This window comes from Somniosus microcephalus, chromosome 9 (genome assembly GCF_052327205.1).
Source record: "Somniosus microcephalus isolate GS21.2 chromosome 9, FLI_Smic_1.0, whole genome shotgun sequence".
In the NCBI taxonomy this organism is placed as follows: domain Eukaryota; kingdom Metazoa; phylum Chordata; class Chondrichthyes; order Squaliformes; family Somniosidae; genus Somniosus; species Somniosus microcephalus.
Genome location: NC_140995.1, coordinates 7,436,299 through 7,463,297, shown reverse-complemented (window position 1 = coordinate 7,463,297; position 26,999 = coordinate 7,436,299). Strand labels below are relative to the sequence as shown.

The window sequence follows — 26,999 nt, the reverse complement described above, 5'->3', positions numbered from 1 at the left end:
AGTTATATGATCCGCCAGGACTCTAGTCCCAGCACTGGCCAAGTGAAGCCCGTCCCAACGGAACAGCTCCCTCCTGCCCCAGTACTGGTGCCAGTGTCCCAGGAAGCAAAACCCATTTCTCCCACACCAGTCTTTGAGCCACGCATTTAACTCTCTAATTTTATTTGTCCTAGCCAAATTCGCTCGTGGCTCAGGTAACAATCCAGATATTATTACCCTTGTGGTTCTGCTTTTTAATTTGGCCCCTAGCTGCTCAAACTCCCTCAGCAGAACCTCCTTCCTTGTCCTATCTATGTCGTTGGTACCAACATGGACCACGACAACTGGATCCTCCCCCTCCCACTCCAAGTTTCTCTCCAGTCCAGAGGAGATGTCCTTAACCCTGGCACCGGGCAGGCAACAGCCTTCGGGACTCTCGCTCTCGGCTGCAAAGAACTCTATCTATCCCCCTAACGATACTATCCCCTACCACTACAACATTTCTTTTAACTCCCCCCACTTGAATGGCCCCCTGCTCCACGGTGCTGTGGCCAGGTTGCTCATCCTCCCTGCAGTCCCTGCTCCTGTCCCCACAGGGAGTAAGAGCCTCGAACCTGTTGGACAAGTGCAAGGGCTGCGGCTCCTCCAACACTACCTCCTGGATCCCCGTACCTGCCTCACTTCTAGTCACACCATCCTGACCCTGGCCACGGACTACATCTGAATTAATTAATCTAATTGGTGTGACTACCTCGTGATACACAGAGTCCAGGTAACTCTCCCCCTCCCTGATGTGTCTCAGTGTTTGAAGCTCGGTCTCCAGCTCTTCAACACGGAGCCGGAGTTCCTCGAGCAGCCAACACTTACTGCAAATGTGATCACCGTGAGCATCAATGGTGTTCACCAGCTCCCACATATTGCAGCAACACATCGCCTGATCTCCCATTCTATGTAATTAATTAAATTTATTAATATTATTCTTAAATATCCTCTGCCCCGATTCTAGATGGTGTATATCACACCGTAGAAACTATAAACCAAAGAGATTTAAGCTTAAAAGGGAGAAATACTCACCAACCAATCACTTACCCGCTTTCTGGTGACGTCACACTTGGATTACTTTTTGCCTCTCTCCTTCCCGCCGAGTTCAGAGACTGGAACGCCTTACCTGGTCTCTGGGGCCCAGTCTATATTAGGATAGTTGGAAGTCCCCCATTAATACTACTCTATAGTTCTTGCATCGCTAATTTCTTTGCAAATTTGCTCCTCCATATCTTTCCCACTATTTGATGGTCTCTAGAATACACCTAGAAGTAACCTCTATTATTTCTTAACTCTAGCCATATAGATTCTGTACTTGACCCCTCTTCAGCAATGTAACATTCTCCTTAACCAATACTGCCACACAATCTCCTATCTTTCCTGAATGTGGAGATGCCGGTGTTGGACTGGGGTGGACAAATGTAGGAAGTCACACAACACCAGGTTATAGTCCAACAGCTTTATTTGAAATCACAAGCTTTCGGAGCGCTGCTCCTTCGTCAGGTGAAGTGAAGAGAAGCATACAGGCACAGCTTATATAGTCAGAGAATAATGTCAGATGTTTACAGGTAATCTATCTAACTGCCATTTATCACACCTCGGCAGAGAGATAATCACAGCAATCAAAGGTGTGAATGGTGTCCAAACAGGTCAGTCAGGAAAACATTACATCAAAGAACAATGAGGTGGGGTCACAAGGGGTCAAATGTTGCAGGTGCTGGGGTCTGTATGAAAAACAGAAAAAAACCAAAAAACTTTGCTGGAAATCACAGCAGGCCCGGCCGCATCTGTGCAGAGAGAACAAGCCAACGACGACTCGAGTCTGGATGACTCTACATCAGGTGGGGTTACATGTAGCGTGACATGAGCCCAAGATCCCGATTGAGGCCGTCCTCATGAGTGCGGAACTTGGCTATCAGTTTCTGCTCGACAATTTTGTGTTGTTGTGTGTCTCGAAGGCCGCCTTGGAGAATGCTTACCCGAAGGTCGGAGGCTGAATGTCCTCGACTGCTGAAGTGTTCCCCGACTGGGAGGGAACACTCCTGCCTGGTGATTGTTGTGCGGTGTCCGTTCATCCGTTGTCGCAGTGTCTGCATGGTCTCGCCGATGTACCATGCTCCGGGGCATCCTTTCCTGCAACGTATGAGGTAGACAACGTTGGCCGAGTCACATGAGTATGTACCATGTACCTGGTGGGTGGTGTCCTCATGTGTGATGATGGTATCTGTGTTGATGATCTGGCATGTCTTGCAGAGGTTGCCGTGGCAGGGTTGTGTGGTGGCGTGGTCGCTGTTCTCCTGAAAGCTGGGTAATTTGCTGCGAACGATGGTCTGTTTGAGGTTAGGCGGCTGTTTGAAGGCGAGTAGTGGAGGCGTGGGGATGGCCTTAGCGAGGTGTTCGTCGTCGTCGATGACATGTTGAAGGCTGCGGAGAACATGGCGTAGTTTCTCCGCTCCGGGGAAGTACTGGACGACGAAAGGTACTGTTGGTTATATCCCGTGTTTGTCTTCTGAGGTCTATGCGATTTTTCGCTGTGGCCCGTCGGAACTGTCGATCAATGAGTCGAGCGTCATATCCCGTTCTTACGAGGGCGTCTTTCAGCGTCTGTAGGTGTCCATCGCGTTCCTCCTCGTCTGAGCAGATCCTGTGTATTCGCAGACTCGAGTCGTCGTTGGCTTGTTCTCTCTGCACAGATGCGGCCAGACCTGCTGTGATTTCCAGCAAAGTTTTTTGGTTTTTTTCTGTTTTTCATACAGACCCCAGCATCTGCAACATTTGACCCCTTGTGACCCCACCTCATTGTTCTTTGATGTAATGTTTTCCTGACTGACCTGTTTGGACACCATTCACACCTTTGATTGCTGTGATTATCTCTCTGCCGAGGTGTGATAAAGGGCAGTTAGAAAGATTACCTGTCATCATCTGGCAGTTTTCTCTGACTATATATGCTGTGCCTGTATGCTTCTCTTCACTTCACCTGACGAAGGAGCAGCGCTCCGAAAGCTTGTGATTTCAAATAAAGCTGTTGGACTATAACCTGCTGTTGTGTGACTTCCTACATCTTTCCTGAACACCTTATAAACCAGGCATATTTAATACCCAATCCTGCCCATTTTTGAGCCAGATCTGTTATTGTCACAACATCATATTTGCCATGTGGCTATTTATGCCTGCAGCTCATTTACCTTGTTTACTACACTTTGTGCGTTCACATACATACACTGTAAACTTATCTTAGACCATCCTGTATTCTCTCTTAGTTTGACCCCACACCTACTTAATACCTTACGATTTCTTACTTTAGTGCTCTCTGCCTCTCCTAATCCTTTGAGCACTTTATTTCCCCTTTCCAATGTTACATCCTGGTCCCCTGCCAAATTAGTTTAAACCCTCCCCAAAAGATCTGAGAATCACATTGCTCAACAAATACAGAAGTAATTATAATTCCACACCAAAAATTTAAATTGAAATAATTCTAAACATTTAAAAGTTATAACTGAAAATTGAAATAAATTGAGCAACAGTAAATAAGTTCGACATGAAATTTTACTAAGTTAAAAGCCTGGGCCTTGGGATAAGCCTGAGACTCAATTTATTAGTAGGCAAAGTCAGAAACGTTAATTGCTGAGGTTTACTCAATTCCACTTTTCTTTCCTAAAATTTTGTCTGGGATCAACTGGCATCTATGAACAAATACCAACACATAACACACAGTACAAGCATCACGGAATCTTTAGAACGATAGCATGCTACTCCACTAATGGCCGAGTTAGTCCAGTAACTAGCTGAGCCACACAGACCAGAAAGATCTCCTGTCCCACTTTATGCTGCGTTAGCCTATCTCAGCCACGGTAGTGCTAGTGGAGCTAAACCTTACATTATGCCCCTGGGTTAGGCAGGGGAAAATCAGTCATGCTCCTTCTCCCTATCCAGGGATCCCAGCTGCATGCGTGTGCTTGTGTAACTGGACACTGGGCGTGGCCAGGACTGGGCTCAGCTATGATGTCTCCTTCTAGTCAAATAACCTGCCGACATTCACCATCAGTGCTATTACCCGAGTAATAGCCACTTCGGTGAAGTACCAGAGCTCGCCCGTGGAACTATACACCAACAAGGGAGTTAATCCAATTGAAAGATTTGTGGGAGAAGAAATTGGCAGAAAAAAATTGACTGTAGCATGGTTACACTGCCAAGTATCTGCTGAGAACTTGAAGCCCCATGGCTATGTTGCACAACTTACTGAGCTGCTCGTACAATTCAGAATAGATTTCTTCCACTTGATTCGCATTTGGAATTTTAATAGTTTAATGAAATTTCACAAATCATAAACATAGAACCTCAAGTCATTCAAACCCAACTGCTTCAACAGGAATTGACTCTCAATTTTTACCAGGAAGCTGAAAACTGTTAGGATGCTGCAAAGAAATGTTGTCAATTGCAGAACAAACACAACTAATACAAAAGATGGGGGAGGTGGGGAATGAAGACAGTCAACACAGAAAAACCATATGAAAGGACAGGGCAACTGCAAGATAGGATGATGCAATGCTTTCTTAAAGCGATAGGTTTACTAAAAAATTCTTGAAGCAGAAGCGTTAAATCAAGATTAGATTTCGTTCACGTGAACAAAAAAAAATCCCCCAAAACAGCATTAAAGGCTTTATACTTTATGTCAATGCGCATGTATACAAGAGAGTGGGCGAAACCAAATTAATGACTATGCAAAACACAAAAAAATTGGAAGGCTACATAATGGTTTTATTGTCAAATATGTTTTACATTATCTTTAGCATACTGTAGTTGTATAAAACATGCATTTCAAGATGATAGCCTTTATAAATACAAAATGGCCAAGCCAATATAAATTATGTATTTTTGTAAGATGGCATGTAAAATAATATATCTGTATGAGTGCCCCATTTGCAAGGCCTCAGCTTCCCAGCTACACATCAGAGTCCTCATAACAAACTACTGCAACCGTACTAGAGTCTATACTACAGCTACAGTGTTAGAGAACTCTATACAAACTTTAAAATACATCTACAGTATGACTTTAGTTAAATCATTTTAGAGTTTGTGAAAATCTTGATATATGTGCTGTGAGAATGTAGTAAAAATAACAGACACAGATGCTCCTCTTTAGAAATAATAATGAAAATAAAACATCTAGACTGGTACACAAACCAAGGCAAATAAGGTTTCATAGCACTTAGTGAGTCTAAAGGATTACAAATTCCATAGATTTGCTATTACAGTAATATAATTGAATGGGCCAATACCATGTCATTCCTTTGTATAATTCTCAGTTTGGGTAGTAACAGTTGTACATTAGCTAGTTTTTTTTAAGATTCCATACTTGAAATATTTTCTTCAATAATTTTATAGAAACACATTCAAAATTGGCCAATGCAAATGCAAATGGTTACGTGTAAAAATAGTGCACTATTTTTCTTAACAATAAACTTTCATTTAATTTCCATTACAACAGTCATCAGTAAACTTCAATTTAACAGGATGGGCAAACATTTAGAAAAATGTTAAATTAAGGCGTTATTTATATTTGAAATGAAAATCACGGGTTGCCCATTATAAAGTGTGTATTTATGACTGTTAACATTCTCCAAAATTTCCTCAATCCGAAGGGCTGTAGTTTCCCACATTCCTTTCAGATGCAGCTTCCTATAATATGCTCATAAGCAAATCTGTTAAACTCTATGGCTTTATACAAGTGCATAGATGCAACTGTGATAACAAAAGCTTGTTCTTTATACATACCATATGATGTACTTTGTGCCAAGACAACTGACGGTTTCCTTTGACTAATTACTACTCTGCATAAAACTGAAAAAGTATGACTGACTCTCTGAAATGTCAAAGCTCCCTTGGGCTGTTCCAACACAACATACTTTCACATGACCATCTGGTACATTTGGTTTCTTATTCTGATGTAACCACCTAACAAATTCGTCATTCTTCTCAACAACACTTCAGTCTATCGGACAGTGGCACGTTTCCCCCATCCTGTGTCCCAACCAATCTAGTGTTTATTTCACTTGGTTGCCAAGTAGTATCACATCCAAGAGAGCTTTGTGTAGATCAGGCTTAAAAAGCAACCTGGGGGGCATCTTTACATCAACTTCTATTGCTGTCTGGGACTGCAGCAGACCAATACTGCTCCCAGGTTTAGAATTCTACATTGCTGCAAAGTGCTGTAAACCATTGTGATACTTTTGATACGTAGAGTCATGTTTAGCTCTTTTTTATATAAAATAAACTGCAGCATTTTGTGCACTCTTGTTTGGATGTCAAAAACGATATTACACACAGTCTTTTATTGTTTAGGAAGGAAACCCATCATCTTGAATTGAATGACTGCATTCCCCAGAAGACAGTTAGCTGAAAAAGAAACAAAATGGAATTAAAACATGCCTTTAACCCAGAACTAGAACATCAAAAGCACCTAGCACCTATAACTAACTGCTATTCGAGTTAGTGTCTATTCTATGTTGAATGTTGTCAGGAGGACAAAAATAGCAGATCCACTTAATAAGGAAATGCAGTTTAAAATACATCATCATGCTGGTAGCATACTTTTATTCCATCACAACATACTTGGCCAATATTTGTCACTTATTAAAATCTTGGTGAAAAGATGAAAATGCTGATTTCACACCTATTATTACTGTCAAAACGTTGTCGAAGAAACATAATATTGACAATTGAACATAAAAGGCATGAAGCATGGCTGAGGTATAATCTAAGACAATACAGGGGAGCTTTCTTCACCTAGTCTTGCATATTATTTACAGCACATTTGCATAGTATTTACCGCACAGAAACATGGCATTCGGCCCAAGTCCATGCGAGTGTTTATGCTCCACACGAGCGTAACAACTTTGACAAATCAAGAACCTTGAACGTTGTACTTTTATGAGGAATCCATCAGAATTTCATTTAGATTTGCCAAGTTCTGCACAACCTCCTCAAAGTTATCGGAACAGAACGTTCGAAGATACACAATTTTGCACAAATTAGTAATTCACACTTTCCATAAAAGTAGTAATCCATCATAATATAAAGAAAAGTTACATGATTCTTCACATACCATGGATATTTTTTGTTATCTTGTGTTTATGTTTAGGTCATTCAGATCGATTTAATTATGAAAATTAATTGTGGTTCTCAATTTATAGTCAAGCTAGATAAGCATGTGTTTTAAATAACTTGCCATCAGCTAGTGACCAAATGAGGAACATATCAAGGCAACGAAGATATCCTCCTGCTGACTACTGACAAGGTTACAAGTACAGGCTTCCAAATAACTAAGTTTAAACCAGGTTAAATTAGCAAAGTCACCTGTCTAGGAGCGCCATTTAAGAGTCCAGTTTAGCCAGGAAACTGCCAATGCACTGTGCCAGAAGGTGGCAATCTCCCACCCAGCAAGCTACTTTTGCACGACTCTTAGTATTTGGCTTTATAGGACATGGTCAGGAGTGTGGCATCAGTTCCATTAACTTGTCTTCTTAGATGGGACAGTTGTGTAAGGTGGGAGATTTGAAGGGGGAAAAAGAACAGGGAAATTAATAAACGAGTTTATAAAATCTGTAAAGATGATCTGAGCTTATACAGCTCATCTATTTTGTATTTCAAAGCTTTTGACAGTCTATTTCACAAACTAGGTACAAACTCAAATTGGTGCAAAACCTCCCCTTGGGAAGGGAACTTGCATTTTACATCAATGCGTAAGAGATAGTAATAACTGCACCCTAAAATAGCATGAAAATTATAGCGAAAGACCAGTTGCTTCAGCCATATAATGAGTAGAGTCTATTAATACAAGATATTAATACAGTAATGCATTCTGATTCAGCAAATGCTTTTACATTTAGTGGGTTGCCAAAATACAAGAGTTAATACTTTTGGCTTAATTCCAGTATTAAAAATCAGCTAAATCCACTCCAGAGACCAGAGCACAAAAAATCCAGGCTGACACTCCAGTGCAGTACTGAGGGAGTGCCGCACTGTCGGAGGGGCAGTACTGAGGGAGTGCCGCACTGTCGGAGGGGCAGTACTGAGGGAGTGCCGCACTGTCGGAGGGGCAGTACTGAGGGAGTGCCGCACTGTCGGAGGGGCAGTACTGAGGGAGTGCCGCACTGTCGGAGGGGCGGTACTGAGAGAGTGCCGCACTGTCGGAGGGGCGGTACTGAGGGAGTGCCGCACTGTCGGAGGGGCGGTACTGAGGGAGTGCCGCACTGTCGGAGGGGCGGTACTGAGGGAGTGCCGCACTGTCGGAGGGGCGGTACTGAGGGAGTGCCGCACTGTCGGAGGGGCGGTACTGAGGGAGTGCCGCACTGTCGGAGGGGCGGTACTGAGGGAGTGCCGCACTGTCGGAGGGGCGGTACTGAGGGAGTGCCGCACTGTCGGAGGGGCGGTACTGAGGGAGTGCCGCACTGTCGGAGGGGCGGTACTGAGAGAGTGCCGCACTGTCGGAGGGGCGGTACTGAGGGAGCGCCGCACTGTCGGAGGGGCGGTACTGAGGGAGCGCCGCACTGTCGGAGGGGCGGTACTGAGGGAGCGCCGCACTGTCGGAGGGGCGGTACTGAGGGAGCGCCGCACTGTCGGAGGGGCGGTACTGAGGGAGCGCCGCACTGTCGGTGGAGCGGTACTGAGGGAGCGCCGCACTGTCGGTGGAGCGGTACTGAGGGAGCGCCGCACTGTCGGTGGAGCGGTACTGAGGGAGCGCCGCACTGTCGGTGGAGCGGTACTGAGGGAGCGCCGCACTGTCGGAGGGGCGGTACTGAGGGAGCGCCGCACTGTCGGAGGGGCAGTACTGAGGGAGCGTGGCACTGTCGGAGGGGCAGTACTGAGGGAGCGTGGCACTGTCGGAGGGGCAGTACTGAGGGAGCGCTGCACTGTCGGAGGGGCAGTACTGAGGGATTGCTGCACTGTCGGAGGGGCAGTACTGAGGGAGTGCTGCACTGTCGTAGGGGCAGTGCTGAGGGAGTGCCGCACTGTCGGAGGTGCCGTCTTTCGGATGAGACGTTAAACCGAGGCCCCGTCTGCTCTCTCAGGTGGACGTAAAAGATCCCATGGCACTATTTCGAAGAGGAGCAGGGGAGTTCTCCCTGGTGTCCTGGCCAATATTTATCCCTCAATCAACATAACAAAAACAGATTATCTGGTCATTATCACATTGCTGTTTGTGAGAGCTTGCTGTGCGCAAATTGGCTGCCACGTTTCCTACATTACAACAGTGACTACACTCCAAAAAGTACTTCATTGGCTGTAAAGCGCTTCGGGACATCCGGTGGTCATGAAAGGTGCTATAGAAATGCAAGTCTTTCTTAAATTCATAATTACATCTGCAGTTTTATTAATGTCCAGAGGGTGAGACCTCTCTCTGAAATCTGTAGCATGATGCTTTTGTAAACTTAAAGAATCTCCCCTTATATTGTCTTAAAAACTATGCAAATTGACAGATAGAAGTACATGCAGTGAAAACAAAACACACTAGATACTATAATTTGCATGCTTGTACTAAAACACACAGACATGCGTGCTGTATGTACCAGTGGCAGATACATGACCAATACTGAGAGCAGGTAAGCATCACGCGCACATCCAGACTGACAAATACATTCTCTCAAACTAAATTAATCGAGAAGATTTAATTAAAAAGCCAATTAAATATTTCTGTTAAGTATGCATAAAATCTCTATACAAATATACAGCATAAAAGAAAATATTGTTTTTTTGTTTAACATCTAGAGGGCTCGGGGCTAAGATAATTGCTACTTCGTTCAATCTCTGAACATTCTCGAATGGCTGGGTTACAGTGCTGGGCTGACTTTAGCAGAGTCTGCCCAATACTGCTTCAAGTGGCCAATCATCTTTCACTCTTCTTGTGGCACATTCTTCCTACCAAATAGTCAATTATGTTGCAAGTAATTATACCAAAGGTTCACGGATAAGCTGCAAGAATTACTGTGGTCACACCAAATATTTTAGTTTACCATGCCCTGGTCACATAAAGGAAGAATTTCCTGAGCGCACCCTGGGAAATCTCCAAATATTTCATTCTGAAGATCTTCCACTTTTTCTGTTAAATTCAGTCTTTTGGAAATTTCAAATTAATGAGTAACAGTTGCAGAACTTTAAAGTACATTTGATATCTTAATGAGCTGAACCTCTCAGCTTATAATTTCAGAATCTATGACAGAACTGGTGGGCAAAGTTACAAGAAATCCTCCATCTGTGCCTCTCGTCTATGGTGAAAGTTGTTCCCTGCACTCCAACCAACTGGAGTAAGGATGTTGATCAACAATAGCTTGTTACAATTTCCACACAGTCAGAAAACTGAGCAAACAGCATATATATATTTTTTAAAAACAAGGTCACAAAAGTCACCACAGATCCAAAGAAAACGCAGATTGATTCTATCCTCTAGAAATAATTCAGTCATTTCATCAATAAAAAAACTGCAATATATTTAACTCTTGGTGGTATTTCACTGTAGATTATCCATAGATTGTTTATTTATTTTTATTATTAACTGTAAATAAAAGAGAACACCTTACTTTTTTTGTTTTGGAGAATCTCTAATCAAGCAGTAGAATCGGCGTGTCAAAAAACAAAACTTAATACAACACGACTTTTAAAATGTCTTTTTTTTCCCCCATCACACTATTTTCTGCTGAATTAGTTTTGAAAACTATTAGAATAAAACATTCCCATCACTGGTTTATTGGTGAAAACCAGGCACTGAATTATCAGACTGCACTGCCTGTAGGGACCAAAAATACAATGGACCCGTCGAGCATGTGTATGGTTAAAATACCGTCTCGATTTTCGCAATCACAGTCTGCTGCTACAATACCATGTTCTCCTAACTGCTGCTTTCATTGAAAGTGTTGGTAGTGCACAAGCCAAACCATGCTTCACTGAAACATCACTGCAGACTTCAAACCCAGCACCTGCAGATAGGTTACCCCATTCAGGTAAAACAACTTCTTCAAAAATCAAACACATCATCATCATCATCATCAAACGGCCAGTCCCAGTCTTTAAAGGCCATATCAAGCAATCTGTAACAGTTCAGGGAATGCACATCAATTCAGTGTTCATATTTTACATTTCTTTACAATGAATAACTCCCTCCCCCCCGCCCCCCCCGCAGTTGTACAACTCCACTGTCTAGACCCACATATGGAAAATGGCAATTAGATGAGGTATCAGAAAGCTGCCCGTGGAACTGAGTCACTGCCTTCAAGAGGCAGAAATAAATCAGAAACAGTACCTGTCATGTATTTTTCCATCAAACGCGGAAGAAATGACACGGTTGAAGTTATTTGCAGTGTTACTTATGTTTATTATACAAATGTAAGAGCTGAGTGAACACACAACAATTTTAGTAGGTGTATGATCTGGTGACTTAAGATCTAAACAGGGCTGATACTGCAGTTCAAAGCATGAATTGGGAACTCAAAGTATAATCATTTCAGTTTGCATGCAGATTACAAAGAAGGTGCAGATGCAAAAATATCATGCAGGACAAAGTGTGGTAAAGACAAAACTCTTAAAATTAGTGTCGACTACATGCTAAGCAGAATGAACATGACCCTCTACAACTTACTGGTGCTATTAAAATGTGTCAATGTAGGATGATTCGAAGAATGGGGCCAGAGTCAGAGCTACAAGAATAGCAACAAAGATGGAAATGGAAGCAAATATTTACATGTAAGAGAGGTATTAAGAACATAATATGAAAGCACCTGGATGGCTCCCCGTGGCTTAGCAAGTTTATCAAATCAGCAGTAGAACCAGACAGACAGTGAAGGTGCCACTTTCAGTCACTGGTCTGTGTCAAGTTCGCTGATTTCATGACTATCAGCATTAGATAGGAACATAGGGACAGGAGTAGGCCATTTAGCCCTTCAAGCCATTCAATGAGATCATGGCTGATCTGCGACCTAACTCCATATACCTGCCTTTGCCCCATATCCCTTAAAACCTTTGGTTAACAAAAATCTATCAATCTCCGATTTAAAATTAACAATTGATCTAGCGTCAATTGCCGTTTGATAGAGAGCTCCAAACTTCTACCACCCGTTGTGTGAAGAAGAGTTTCCTAATTTAAACATAGAAGATAGGAGCAGGAGTCGGCCATTCGGCCCCTCGAGCCTGCTCCACCATTTAATGAGATCATGGCTGATCATCCAAATTCAGTACCCTGTCCCTGCTTTCTCCCCATATCCCTTGATCCCTTTAGCCTTAAGAAATATATCTAACTCCTTCTTGAGTATATTTAATGAATTGGCCTCAACTGCCTTCTGTGATAGAGAATTCCACAGGTTCACCACTCTCTGGGTGAAGAAATTCCTCCTCATCTCTGTCCTAAATGGCTTACCCCTTATCCTTAGCTTGTGACCCCTGGTTCTGGACTCCCCGCCATCAGGAACATCCTTCCTGCATCTAGTCCTTAGAATTTTATAAGTTTCAATGAGATCCCCTCTCATTCTTCTAAACTCCAGCGAGTACAAGCCCAATCGACCCAATCTCTCTTCATACGTCATTCCTGCCATCCCAGGTATCAGTCTGGTGAATCTTCGCTGCACTCCCTCCATTGCAAGAACATCCTTCCTCAGATAAGGCGATCAAAAAGGTCTGGCTCTAATTTTTAGACTATGTCCCCTAGTCCTAGACTCACCAACCAGCAGAAATAGTTTTTCTCTATCTACCCTATCTGTTCCCCCTAATATCTTGAAAACTTCAATCAAATCACTCCTTAACCTTCTAAATTCCAGAGAATACAACTTCAGTTTGTGTAATCTCTCCTCGTAATTTAATCCTTGGAGTCCAGGTATCATTCTGGTAAACCTACGCTGCACTCCCTCCAAGGCCAATATATCCTTCCTAAGGTGTGGTGCCCAGAACTGCTCACAGTGCTCCAGGTGTGGTCTAACCAGGGCTTTGTACAGCTGCAGCACAACTTCTACCCACTTGTATTCTAGTCCTCTAGATATAAAGGACAGCATTCCATTAGCCTTTTTGATTATTTTCTGTACCTGTTGATGACATTTTAATGATCGATGTACCTGGACCCCCCAAGTCTCTTTGGACCTCCACTGTTTTTAGCTTTTCACCATTTAGAATGTGCCACAGTTTTGTCCATTCGCTTAATCTATCAATATCTCTTTGTAATTTGCAGTACAAGTGGTCTCACTGGCCTGGATTAAGCAGCGGAAAATCAGTCAAAGCTTCTGCTCCTCATCACTACAGACCAACTCCTGGTGGAAGTGGACGCCACACGAGAACGGGCTCAGACTGTGCTGTGATGCTCCCTGCTGCCAATCACGGTTAAGGCTCACACATTAATACTGTAATGGCTACTTGAGTAGGGTCCAGGAGGATACCCGGAAAATATATCCCGGCAAGGGGGTTGATGTATCAGGAGAGGGATTGGATAAACTGACAAATTTTTGAAAAGTGCTGCAATCACACTTCAAAATGTGGAGCATTAGTAAAATGGTTCACTGTACACTAAAGTAATGAAGAATGCTATAGAAATATGCAAAAATTGCAGTTGTGGTTTGCTGTTCTGAAGGTCCAAGCAGCATCACAGCAACCCTCATTTCTTTATAGAAACACTCAAATGGCAATCCAGAAACACAGGCGATGTAGCACCTGCCTCCCAACAAAGTGGTTGCAACTTTAAGTCCCAACAATGCCTCCTTCCCACTGTTACATTTTGTCAGTTCTTAGCTAGCAATAGATAGGAGTGTAAGAGTAAACTGACAGCTTGATGGTTAAAAAGGTAATAGTTTAGAAACACCAGCCATCTGGATAGCAAATAGTTACTCCAAAGGAGGAAATCAGATAAAATTAAGGGTGCAAACAAACACATTTTTTAATGCAGTTCCTTAATAAAAAAGTTTACAATTCCAATGACGTTACTTTTATTTCCTGGCTGCCCCTCTCTCTCTCTCAAAAAAAAGCACCATTTAACCCCTCTCTCGAAGTTATTTTTCCACCCTTTTTAGGTTCCCCCATGCCATGAATTATTTTCTGACCAAGGGAGTGGGAATTTTCCTGTTCACTTGGGAAATCAAGGAAAGTGTGGCATGTGTGAATTTGACCACCCTTCCTCCAAGGAAGTGCTTCACTTCCTGCCCGTGTTTTCCCATGGTGACTGACATAATAAAACTCACTACACACTTGGTTTGAGTATAAAGCAAGGCTTTAATCAACTTGTTTCAGAACATGGAGGTCTAGTTGTACTTCACTAGTTCCTTGTCTTACAAAATGTCCCTGGAAAGCTGGGCCCACGCCCGAGTATTTATACTCCTTGGACGGCGCCACCAGCTGGCCGTGCAGCGTTATTTCATGAGTAGTTTCTTGATGATGATGAGATTTATAACACAGACCAACTGAAAGTTTGCTCGTGGGATACCAAAAGGTCAGAACCTGCAGGTGTCACTCCACAGTGCAGCACTTTAGTGTGCCACCCGCCGTCTCGGTTAAAAGTTAGACGTGGCTATTCTTCCTGCTCAGGTAGCATAACCGAGCTTGCAGATTTCTCCAAGATGTTGTGAATGCTGCTCACCACAGAAGGAACAACTGAGTGATGCATGAAGGGATTGAATTCTGCCAAACCTAAACGCCTGTTTGCTCTCCCTCTTGTGAAGAATGCAATTGCAAGTTAAGACCAAGATTCAAATTTGGGTCTCCTACTCCATAGGTCAAAGCAAATTCTTACATTTAAAAATGATGATTTGCAGTTTAAAGCTGTATGACTCCACAATTTTTATCCAAATTGTTGGGACATTTCAATGAGAAACAGAATTATGGGGGGAGGAGTTAAACTGGTTTGCTGTACTGGTGTAATGTAAATTGTGTCCTTCATTTCACAATGACATTGTTGCACTACACAACATGAAGGCCACATCAACAAAGGGTTTTTAAATGGCCAACAGTAGGACAAATTATTGGCAGCATTACTATTGGCAAATCAAACAGTATTGCAATTCTAGAAAAGTAAGATAGCACTTTCAATGGGGCATCAATTAGCATATGGGAATGTAAATGGAATAAAGGATAGCCTTTACAACGAACAGCACAGGAGTATACTAGTTTTCAGAAACTCTAGTCGGGGCTGACCAAACCAATCTTACATGGGGGTGCTCTGTGGAAATGGAAAGGTAGAAATTGGTTAAACCGAAGAATACAAAATGGAAAAGAGGGGACATACTTGAGATGATAGGGTTCTATGATGTTGGCTTCAGCAGTAGGGTGGGGGGCAGGGGGGGGGAGAGAGGAGAGAGATAGGGACAGAATAAGTAACCAGGTTGTTGACAAGAGAAGATCTGGCTTCAATACAGGGATATATTAGCTGCAGAATAAGAGCAAACTGGATGGATGTTAAAAGACTGTAAAATTCAGACAAAGATGGACCTTGTGTGCGCCGAAATGAAGAATACCTTTGAATTTAAAAAATGATTTAAAAGGCAAATGGGGGTGGTGAGGAGAGAAGCCCAAGAGGAAGAGCTGTTCGAATGTAGTTAAAAAAAAAAAATATACATTTGTTCCTTGGATGTGGGCAGCACTGGCAAGCCAACATTTATTGCCCATCTCTGTTGCCATGAGGGCATTAAGAGATAATTGCGCAGTGTGGGACTGGGGTCCCATGTAGGCCAGAGCAGGTAGGGGCGGAAGGTTCCTTTCCCTGAAAGACATTAATAAAGCAGCTGGGTTTCGATGACAATCGGCAGCTTGGACACTCGTGTTTTTCTGTTGCTAGTCCACTAATTACCAGATTTATTGAATTCAACTTCACACCTTGCCGTGGGATTTGATCTCGGGACCTTTGGGTTGCTGGTCCAATAATATAACCACTACCTGGCAATTGAGGCAAAGCGACAACATTTAAAAATGGTTATAAAATCAAGAGCTGGACTAATTTGTTTTTAATTTAGATAATTGTGGGGACACACATTTTTAAACCTGAAAAGCACACATATTTGGAAACTGCAGATAACGTTCAGTTTTCTAAATGTTACAAGAACACGCTGTTAACAGCAGGATAGTGAATGTAACTTTTTAAAGACAGGGCTGCATTAGCTTATGATACATTTCAGTACAAAATCACCACTGATGTATAAGAAATAGGCTTAAAATTAACAGATCAATAATATTTTACCTGGGCTTGGTTGGGGGAAGCTGTCGGCTCGGCCGCCTCATGGATTGGTTAGGTGGAACACGCATTGAGGACCTAGGCGAAGATCTGTGGAAGTTGGGATCATGTGCAGGAGGTTTCTTTGGAATCTTTTTCACCAGTCGACTCACCCATTTCTGTTGTTCTTCTGTTGAATTAGCGAGTAACAGCAGATCTTTTGCCGATGAAACATCATAATTCACTGCAAGGGAAAAAGAGCTAGCTTAATGATCTTCAGTGTTAATCAAATATAAATGCCGAGTTAGCCTCTCTCAGTAGGGTACCGCAACTGTTCAAAGCATAGGAGAAAGAAAAATCAATCAAGCTTTTGCTGCAGATCATTATTCAGTAACGTCTATAGTGTATGTTGAATGCCAGGGTGAAGACAGCTGGGGAATAGAAAAAGATAGAAAGCGAGAGGGCATGCCAGAGAGCGCGGGTGCGAGAGGCAGCGCGCGGGCGCGAGAGGTAGAGCGCGCAGAGGCATTGAGAAAGAGAGCGCAGAGGCAAAGAGAGAGAGAGGGAGGAAGGTAGCAAGTGCACAGGCACTTGAGAGAGAGGAAATGCACGTACAAGAGTGAGAGAGACAGGCCCACAGATAGTGAATTAGACATACAGAGCGAGAGAGAGTGGGAGGGAAACACAGGGTGAGCATAAGAGAGAAATTGAGAAGCCAACAGAATAAAAGAGACTAAAGCAAAATATTGTGGATGCTGGAAATCTGAAATAGAAACAGAACATGCCGGAAATACTCAGCAGGCCAGGCAGCATCTGTGGAGAGAGAAATGGAGTTAACGTTTCACATCGAAGACCTTTCTCAGAATAAAGAGACAGACAGCGAGGGAGGGCGAGTGAAGGTGGGAGACACAGAGACAAGGAGTGAGCAAATGCATGTGCTTGTGCAGACGATTGACGGGAAAGAAGATGAGAGAAAGGAAAAAAGAAAAAGAGAAAAAGGAAGAGAGAGGGAGGTAGATAGTATGACAGAGAGACACAAGAGAAAAGAGGAGTGGGAGACAGAGAATGAATGAGAACTTGAACAGAGAAAGAAGGAAACCTTGGAATACAAATCAGTGTTATCAGGAACTTTTCCACAAAACATGCTTCTGAAAACATTACTGATTTTAAAATGATTTTATCCATAAATGTACTGTTACAATACTTACCCAATTCTCATACAGTACTTCCCTTATGAGCATAAGGGTAGCAGGGGTAGATTAACGTCAAATGCAGCTTATTGCAGAAAGCATCAGTTTTAAAATGCAATTGAACTTCATGGCCTAGAAATTGGGTTGGGGCGCAAAAGTCGCCTGAGCGCAGCGATCGGAGTAATACCGATCGCCATAAATTCAGTTTCAGTGCCCCTCGAGGGACACGGGGCGAGGCTCGAGGCGCTCCGCGTCCCTCTTAAGGCGCTGAAACTGATTATCGCAGCGCAATGTGCCGCAGCGCCACACGCTGCGGCACGGCACGCTGCGGTACTGCAGGCCTTCCTCCCACTGTTAAGGGGGAGGTGCCTGCAACAGCGCGATCCCCGATCGTGAGTGCCGGCAAATGAGCCCGGCACCAAGGAGAAGTGCCGGGCTCTCGGGAAACAGCCGGCAATGCCACAGGGGGGAGGTTAGGAGGCCGGGGACGGAGGTGCTGGCAGGCGGCCGCCGGCACAGTAAGGCCCCGTGAACCGGGTGCGGGTAGCGAACAGCGCAACTGCGACGTTCGCTACCAAATATCGCGAATGGGGCGCTGCGCACACCGATGACGTCATCGGTGGCGGCGCAGCGCAACAGGCTAACGCCACCATTAGCGCCCCTCCCGAATATCGCGGGAGGCGCAGCCAGTGGCGCTACAGCCACTGACTGCCTCTTTAGGCGCGAACAGGTGGCGCTACTCACCCAATTTCTCCCCCCATGAGTCATTTAAAATTGTGGTGATGAATGTGTGTAAACTAATACATTCTTAAATTGTAAACTTTATTTAAGATGGAATTAGATAGAGGAACACGGAGTTGGTGTTATGCATGGGAGCACCAGCAGCAACAATGGAAGATGAAGAGGTCATAGTATAAATTTTTTAAAAATTGTTCACATTTTAATCGTTTGCTATGAATAAAATACAAAATGTTGCTGATGCTGTGTTCCATTAGGTTAATTTTCTTTTTAATTTTGATGAATATATTCCTGTCAATTATGTGTGGAAATTTGTAAAGGAATGGAGAATGTAAAAAAAAGGGAAAACTCGTCAGCTTTTAATTGTTTATTTTTGACCAAACAACTACTTGTATTTATATAGCGCCTTCACTGTAGTAAAACATCCCAATGTGCTTCACAGGAGCGTTATCAAACTAAAATTGACACCGATCCAAAAGCTCTGTTAAAGAGGGATGTTTTTAAGAGGAGTTTTAAAATTAGGCATTGCTGAGTCTGAAGTCAATGTAGGTCAGCAGGAACAGGCACGAGGAGTGAATGGGACTTGGTGCGAGTTCGGATACAATGGAGTAATTGTGGGCATTGCATAAGAGTCCTTTTCAAAAATGGGAACATTTGTATGTGAGACAATCAGAATGGAACATTCGGATTTTGCCTAATTTTGGGGTGGAATTTCATGTGCATGTGTGTCCAGAGACATATGTAATCGTGGCATAAAACAAATACCCAGCGTAAAAGATCGAGGAAACAAATATTTTAATGTACCGTGTGGTTTCAGTCACAATTCCATGCTGCGCTACAATGTAGACACATCGGTCTTTGGTAATTATAACAATGTGTGGTTGCTGGATTGTTGCCTTCCGCCCCCAATATTACTTCTACTGGCTTCCTCTAACTTTGTAACATATGCGCACAGGACTGATCGCCTTCCAGTAAAAGCAGGTTCCGTAGCAACTACAACACTAAAGCTGGAAGCGGGTCACTAAACCATTTTCACTACAGCACACTGGGTCTGATGCATTTGAATTATCTGGTGACAGAACTGGATTTTAAACATTACCACTCCTTTCTGTACAGGGAATAAACAATGAACTTCTTTCTTTCTCCTCTAGTTTTACCTTCAAATTTCTACCCTCTTCCCCACTATACTGATGTTGATTCAAACCAGGATTTGGGTCCACAGGCAGTACCTCAACCAACTGTCATCTTGAAGTGTGATTCTGGACAGTAAGTGCTGGTGAGTTATTCAACTCTAGGGATCATCGCAGCAGTGCTCAATCCCTAATTCCCAGACATTCTTACAACAGATCCCATGGCACTGCACTATTCGAAGAACAGCAGGCCAATTCTCCCCGGTGCCCTGGCCAATATATCGCCCTCAACCAACATCACTAAAACAGATCATCACTGGTCATAATCGCAGCTGTTTGAGGGACCTTGATGTGCACAAAATGGATGCTGCATTTCCTACATTACCACAGTGACTGCACTTCCAAAGTACTGTAAAACTCAAACACTTTGGGACCTCCTGAAGTTGTGAAAGGCACTATATAAATGCAAGTTCTTTCTTACCTTTTGTTATTATTCAGGAAGCCCTGAATAGTATGAATCAGCAGGACTGTTTTCACCTCTCCAGCAGAGACACTTTGGCTAATTGTATCCAACTGTTAGATCAGCTGAGGTGAGCTAACGTAGCCTATACATAGGATCATTAACAGGGACCTTCCTGGTCTATTGGGCTCACACTAACCATACTGTGCATGTATGCATTGATGCATACAGGAGGGCTAACTTATCCTGTATTTAAATGAAGACGTCAAAAGCAGGCAATGAAGTTGCCACTTGTAGAACTTCTTCACTTGTGAAATAAGTCATGCATTATGTGACATGCCATTTAAAATTCTCTTTGTGATGGAAATGGGGAACAGACCTAGTTCAAATTATAGAATTTCTATCTTACAGCTTTTCATTTAAATTGTAGCAAGACCGAGGCATCTTGTTTTTTTAAAAAAAAAACAGAAGCCTATTTTGATTAAGTTTTTCTTTGTTCTTTTGGTTTGACAGCCTGTAAGCAAAGCAAATGCACAAGTTCCATGAATCTATTGTGTCTAGTTAGCTATTACCATCAGAAAATGTGCCGTGTGTGTGTCCGGGGGGGGGGGGGGGGGGGGGTGGGAGGTGGAGCTGTTAGCCAGTCTTTACCAGGCTGTCAATTACCTGTGCTCATAGCCTTGTATCTGTAATTAGTCCACATCTTGCAATTTGTCATCAGTGCCAGCTATCTTTTTAAAAACAACAATCATTTGGTATGCCAGTCAGGCCGTTTATGGGAAAAACAAACCAGAAAAACAAATCTGGTTATCAAGCAGAATGAGGGAAGGAGGCAACAGTTCAAATACCTGGAATATACAATTCTATAAAACTCAGTTCACCTGCCTGTTAAAAAAAGATCTGGAGTTTCTAAGAAATTTGCTTAGTAAGGAAAAGACTCTTTAATTCAGAGGTGTGCGATATATTTAAGCGGCAGCCCGAATATTTTGTTATTCACTGCATGTCTAAGTCACGAAGACATGCAGTGTCTAGATGCAGCAAGAAGTGCCCAATAATTTCATAGACGCAGTTATAAGGACATTGAAAGGGATTCTAGGAAATTTGTAACACTTTTATTGCGAGAGAGTTAAGTGCTGTGTTGCTGATTTTTTGCTTCTGTATAATTTTGTATCTTATCACAAAGTATTACATAAGAATTAGGAGCAGTAGTCGGCCATTCGGCCCCTCAAGCCTGCTCCGCCATTCAATATCATGGCTGATCTTCTACCTCAACTCCACTTTCCTGCACTATCCCCATATCCCTTGATTCCCTTAATATTCAAAAATCTATCGATCTCTGCCTTGAATATACTCAATGACTGAGCCTCCACAGCCCTCTGGGATAGCGAATGCCAAAGATTCACCACCCTGAGTGAAGAAATTTCTCCTCATCTCAGTCCTAAATGGCCGACCCCTTATTCTGAGACTGTGACCCCTGGTTCTAGACTCCCTAGTCAGGGGAAACATCCTCCCTGCATCTACCCTGTCAAGCCCCTTAAGAATTTTATATGTTTCAATGAGATCACCTCTCTTTCTAAACTCTAGAGAATATAGGCCTAGTCTACTCAATCTCGCCTCATAGGACAATCCCCCCATCCCAGGAATCAGTCTGGTGAACCTTCATTGCACTCCCTCTATGGCAAGTATATCCTTCCTCAGGTAAGGAGACCAAAACTGTACACAGTACTCCGGGTGTGGTCTCACCAGGGCCCTATATATTTGCAGTAAGATGTCTTTACTCTTATACTCAAATCCTCTTGTAATAAAGGCCAACATACCATTTGCTTTCCTAATTGCTTGCTGTACCTGCATGTTAACTTTCAGTGATTCGTGTACAAGGACACCCAGGTCCCTCTGAACACCAACTTTTCCCAACCTCTCACCATTTAAAAAATACTCTGCTTTTCTATTTTTCCTGCCAAAGTGGATAACTTCACATTTCTAAACATTATATTCCACTTGCCATGTTCTTGCCCACTCACTTAGCCTGTCTATATCCCCTTGAAGCCTCTTTGCATCCTCCTCACAACTTACATTCCCACCCAGCTTTGTATCATCAGCAAATTTGGATATACAGTATTACATTTGGTCCCCTCATCCAAATTTTGATGTAGATTGTGAATAGCTGAGCCCCAAGCACTGATCCTTGTGGTACCCCACTGGTTACAGCCTGCCAACCCGAAAATGACCCGTTTATTCCTACTCGGTTTTCTGTACATTAACCAATCCTCAATCCATGCTAGTAATTACCCCCAATCCCATGAGCCCTAATTTTGTTTAATAACCTCTTGTGTGGCACCTTATCAAATGCCTTCTGAAAATTTAAATACTCCACATCCATTGGTTCCCCCTTATCTATTCTGCTAGTTATAACCTCAAAAAACTCCAACAGATTTGTCAAATACGATTTCCCTTTCATAAATCCATGTTGACTCTGCCCAATCCTATTATTATTTTTCTAAGTTTTCTAAGCCCTGTCACTATGTCCTTAATAATAGATTCTAGCATTTTCCCTACTATTGATGTCAGTTTAACTGGTCTGTAGTTCCCCATTTTCTCTCTCCCTCCTTTCTTAAATAGTGGGGTTACATTTGCTACCTTCCAATCCGCACGAACCGTTCTAGAATCTATGGAATTTTAGAAAATGACAACCAATGCATCCACTATCTCTATAGTCACCTCTTTCAAAACCCTAGGATGTAGGCCATCAGGTCCAGGGGATTTATCGGCTTTCAGTCCCATTAATTTCTCCAGCACTATTTTTTTACTAAAACTAATTTCTTTCAGTTCCCCATTCTCGCTAGACCCTTGGTTCTCCACTATTTCCAGGAAGTTTTTTGCGTCTTTTTCCGTGAAGACAGACACAAAGGGTTGGATTTTCCCAGTGGAGGCGGGTTCACGGCAGGAGAGCTGGTTGGTGGGTTCCGGTCCCACTCTTGACTGCAGCCGCTGCCAAAAGGATTTTCCGTTAACAGGGTTGCCGGCCAATTAAAGGGAAGCGGGTCTGATGATGTCATTTGATGACACGTCATCAGTCGGTTTCCTTAAAGGGAGCATGGCCACATTCATTTTGACAGTTATGCTGTCAGTGTTCTGCAGCACTGAGGTGCTGCAAACACTGCACGGAGGTGCACGGCTACACCCAGGCTCCAGCATGAATCCCTCCATATGCTTATGGAGGGAGTCACAGCACGCAGGGAGATTCTCTTCCCTTCCAATGGGCGGAAGAGACCTCCCCAGGAGACCACGCAGCCTGGTTGCACATTGCACAAGAGGGGATGTCATCTGGAGGACCAGGCTGCACTGGCGCAAACCTTTCAATGATCTCAGTAGATCACGAAACATTACTGCAAAGCCACACTCAACCTCATCCTGCTGTGCCACTCATCACATCCCCATCACTCTGCCTTCCCTACCCTACTCCTGCACATCCTGACTCACACCAACTTACCTTGCACCTCCACCCATCCCTCTCTATCTACATTATCACTACCCCATCTCACTAGCCACCCCTCACACTCACCCTCAACCGACTGCAAACATACCAACAACACAGAAGGGTAGGGCACTTGGGTGGTTTATCCAATGGTCATGTGAAGTTTCTGGTAATGTGCTGTCAAACATTGAAATCTTTATTTTGAATACTTTGCGTTCTTGGAAAGATGTGTGTGCACCTTTGAAAGTGGCTCAGTGAGTTGCAGTGAATGGTGAGACATAACGCACCCCCCACCACCAATGTTGATGAAAGGATTGGTTTGGACATTGTAGTGATGCTTTATGGGGCTGATGTGGGGTGGTGCCAACCTGGCACATCATGTGGCAGCCAGGGTGTACAGTGTTAAGTGAAGCAAATCTGGACATGGTGAGGCCATCGCTGGCATCCCAGGCAGCAATGTGGTCGGGGTGCTGATGCCTGTGCAGCATCAGGAGATTGTGGAGAAGGTTGGTGATGTTGGTGTTGGGGCTGATCGTGGTGGGATTCAGAGAACCAAGGTGAGATTTTAAGGGCACGGATGTTGCTGGAATACATGGCAGCTGAAGTTGAGACGATAGAAGTGATCTATCAAAGGTGAGAGAGCTTACTCCAAGGAGGTGACAGTGGATAGAGAGTTTACTCCAAACACTTCCTAACTGCAGACAGCTGAAAAGGGTCTTCCAAGTCCTGAAGGCTCAAGCTTCTGACATTGCAAAATGACCAGCTGTGAAATGGTAGCTTTCATACAACTTTTGCACTTGTCACCTATTCACAGCAATGGGGAGACACAGAGTACCCAATCTACTTACCTGATGTGATCTCCGAACGACGGGAACCCCATTGAAAATGTGGGAAAATAGAAAAAGGCTGGCAAAATAGTAGTTAACAAGCAGTTAACTATCTTAAATGCCTCACCTGCCGCTTGGTGTCGGGTCTGTTCTGAAATCACAGACCCGACACTTTGGAAACTTACATGGTGGCGGGTTCCCAACCTGCCGTCAATCATTTCAAATTTAATGGCTGGCCCGCCTCTGAACACCGGCAAAATCGCGGCCAAAGTATTTGTTTAAGAACATAAGACATTAAGAGCAGGAGTAGGCCATATGGCCCCTCAAGCCTGCTCCGCCATTCAACAAGATCATGGCTAATCTTTGACCTCAACTCCACTTTCCCGCCCCATCTCCGTATCCCTTGATTCCCCGTGAGTCCAAAAATCTCTCGCACTCAGTCTTAAATATACTCAAAGACTCAGCATTCACAGCCCTCTGGGGCAGAGAATTCCAAAGATTCACAAACCTCTGAGTGAAGAAATTCCTCCTCATCTCAGTCTTAAATGGCCGACCCCTTATCCCGAGACTATGCCCCTAGTTCTAGGCACTCCAGCCAGGGGAAACATCCCCTCAGCATCTACCCTGTCAATCCCCTTCAGAATCTTGTATGTTTCAATGTTTTAATGGCTTGTTAGTCTGGTGTTTTTCAAACAATCAGAGATTAGAAGTATACCTGTGGGCAACATGTACTATTTTTAATATAAAGCAGGTGGTGAAAAAAGTAGATTGTTATATCCCATTCACTACACTCGAGAGTTATGTTTTGATCAGCCATAACAGTTGTCTTTTGTGATGACCAAGGCTAAAGAATGTTGGGAAGAGAATCCAAATCTTAATACTCAATACCTTTTGGGGCAAAGAAATGCAATTAGAAACAAATTTAATTACAAACACACATTAAAGGAGAATACTGCATAATTACAAAAAGCAATTTTCCAAACACACTTCCAAATTATTTGCAATCTGCAATTTTTGCTGAATTTTATTACAGGTGGAACTTTATGTTTCAAGATGTAAACAAACTGCTAATACATCATACTTTGCACAATATTCTGCATAATATAAAATGGGGACATGTGTTGATACCTACCTTTACATGGTGCTATAAGGTCCTCTTTCTTATCCATGTGATCTTTGTGGCATTTGATATGGCAACGGCGACACTCCAGAGCTGGTGGGGGTTTAAACATGTGCCACAATGGCTTGGGACAGGCCTCACAGTTGGTTGGGAAATGGTAGAGCGTTGGTATAAATTCATGACCTTTGTGAGGAATGTAGCTCGACTTCTCTCCCAAGGCAGGAGGTTCCACAGGAAACTCTTGCTCCTTTCTACTCTCTCCCTCATTAGCATAAAGGATCTATAAAGCATACAACAGACACATTTTAATGCCAGTCAGTTTGAAAACTTAAAATTGATCATAATTAAAATGTTTTAAGATTATGTATAAACAACAGCTCTTCACTGGGTTTCAAAGGCAGATGTAGAAAAGTTCCACTTACCTGAAATATTCTGGGAATCTCTTTGGCATCCGCTCTATATACATCACCCTGTGTAACTGGCCGAACGTGGAAAAGTTTGCTATGAAAAAGCAGCAATATTAAAATGCAAAATCTCAGACATACTGTTTTGATTCTAGCACATTTCCAAAATCAATTTTAAAACGTACCCACTTAAAAACGAATCAAGAGAAAGTGAAAGCCACTTATTGCTGTACCAGACCAGCACCCCTTCTCTATTTATTAATCTTCCTAAACACGTCACCCTGTTTGCCCTATGATGTTACATGACAGCAAAGGTGAAAAAGGCAAGATTTGCTCACTAAGCTTCCATCACTGCATCTAACCATGGGAAACTAGAGGATAAGCAGATATGGATTGATAATGTGCTACTATAACATGAAAAGATAATTGATCCCTCTGTGCAGGTACATTTTTATACTATGGGGAAAAACATAAGGACATTTTTGAACAGCAGATAAATATTATTTCTATCCAGTTTTCATTTTGAAAGTACAGGTAGCTGTTCATTTAAATAATTTTTGATGCTTCTGCTAAGATTGACAGTTTGTAACGACTTCATCATTCATACTAAAGTGAAAACAAGGATCATCATGAGAAAATAATGAAGGCAGTGTAGCTCTGAAGTTTCATCATAGCATTTATCCTTGCTCAAGGTAAAGTTAGATGCTAAAACATCTGTACATAACAGTCTCAAATATTAATTACCAAAATTGCACGGCACTTTATTTTAAGAAGTGCATTTTATTGAGTTTTCAGTTGCTGTCTGCAATCCCGTTCACACCACAGGAGGACATTGAATATAAAGCAATGAAAGATTCCAAGATTAATTGAAAGTGTAGATCAGAGGCTTTACAAACTGTTGAAGGTTTCTGGCAGGCATTTGAGAATGTCTCCTAGATGTGCGAGTGAACTGAAATTAAAAGTGAATGGGACAGCAAACTTACAGATGAAACATCGATGAAGTGAGATCACACCATCTGGACACTGACAATTCTATTATAACACCACTTATATAATATTGTTCAATATGGCATCTCAGTATAACTTGGGCACCTTACTAAAACTAATGGATGAATTTTACAGGGCTCTCAGAAGACAATTACATTCATATCCAACAGTTCCATGAGGTAGTGTCATGGCTCCTTAAATGTATTCTGCTTTGAATGTTTAAAATAATTTTAATTTGTTATTGATGTGGGAAACTAATGAATGACTTTCAGAGGCCACAAAAGACAGCATGATTTTATAAGCATGATAAAGGTTTTGTAACAACTGCCTCCGTACTCAAGAGTAAGAGGTTAACACAGAAAATAAATATAAAGGTTAAGGAGGCCAGTACAAAGGAAGGTAAAGCACTTGCCACTTTGGGCACTAATTGTCAGCATCTGACACTCCAGGTATGGTACAGGCCAAACACAGAAAACCTT

At 42.9% G+C, this 26,999-nt stretch overlaps 1 protein-coding gene across 7 annotated transcripts in view; it reads right to left on the bottom strand.

Moving 5' to 3' along the window:
- Positions 1-4,758: 4,758 nt before the first annotated feature.
- Positions 4,759-26,999, bottom strand: part of rock2a (rho-associated, coiled-coil containing protein kinase 2a) — a 220,863-nt gene continuing 198,622 nt past the window's right edge. For 2 of the 7 annotated variants that reach the window (XM_085996308.1, XM_085996303.1), the window contains 5 exons: positions 25,552-25,630; positions 25,142-25,409; positions 16,217-16,433; positions 11,010-11,105; positions 4,759-6,417 (listed from right to left, as the gene is read on the bottom strand). In XM_085996308.1, the coding sequence (XP_085852434.1) occupies positions 11,033-11,105; positions 16,217-16,433; positions 25,142-25,409; positions 25,552-25,630 (637 nt within the window). In that variant the 3' untranslated portion in view covers positions 4,759-6,417; positions 11,010-11,032. Of the gene's footprint in view, positions 6,418-10,994; positions 11,106-11,653; positions 11,712-16,216; positions 16,434-25,141; positions 25,410-25,551; positions 25,631-26,999 lie in introns of those variants that run through there. The other 5 variants (XM_085996305.1, XM_085996304.1, XM_085996306.1 and 2 more) reach the window with 5 other exon arrangements.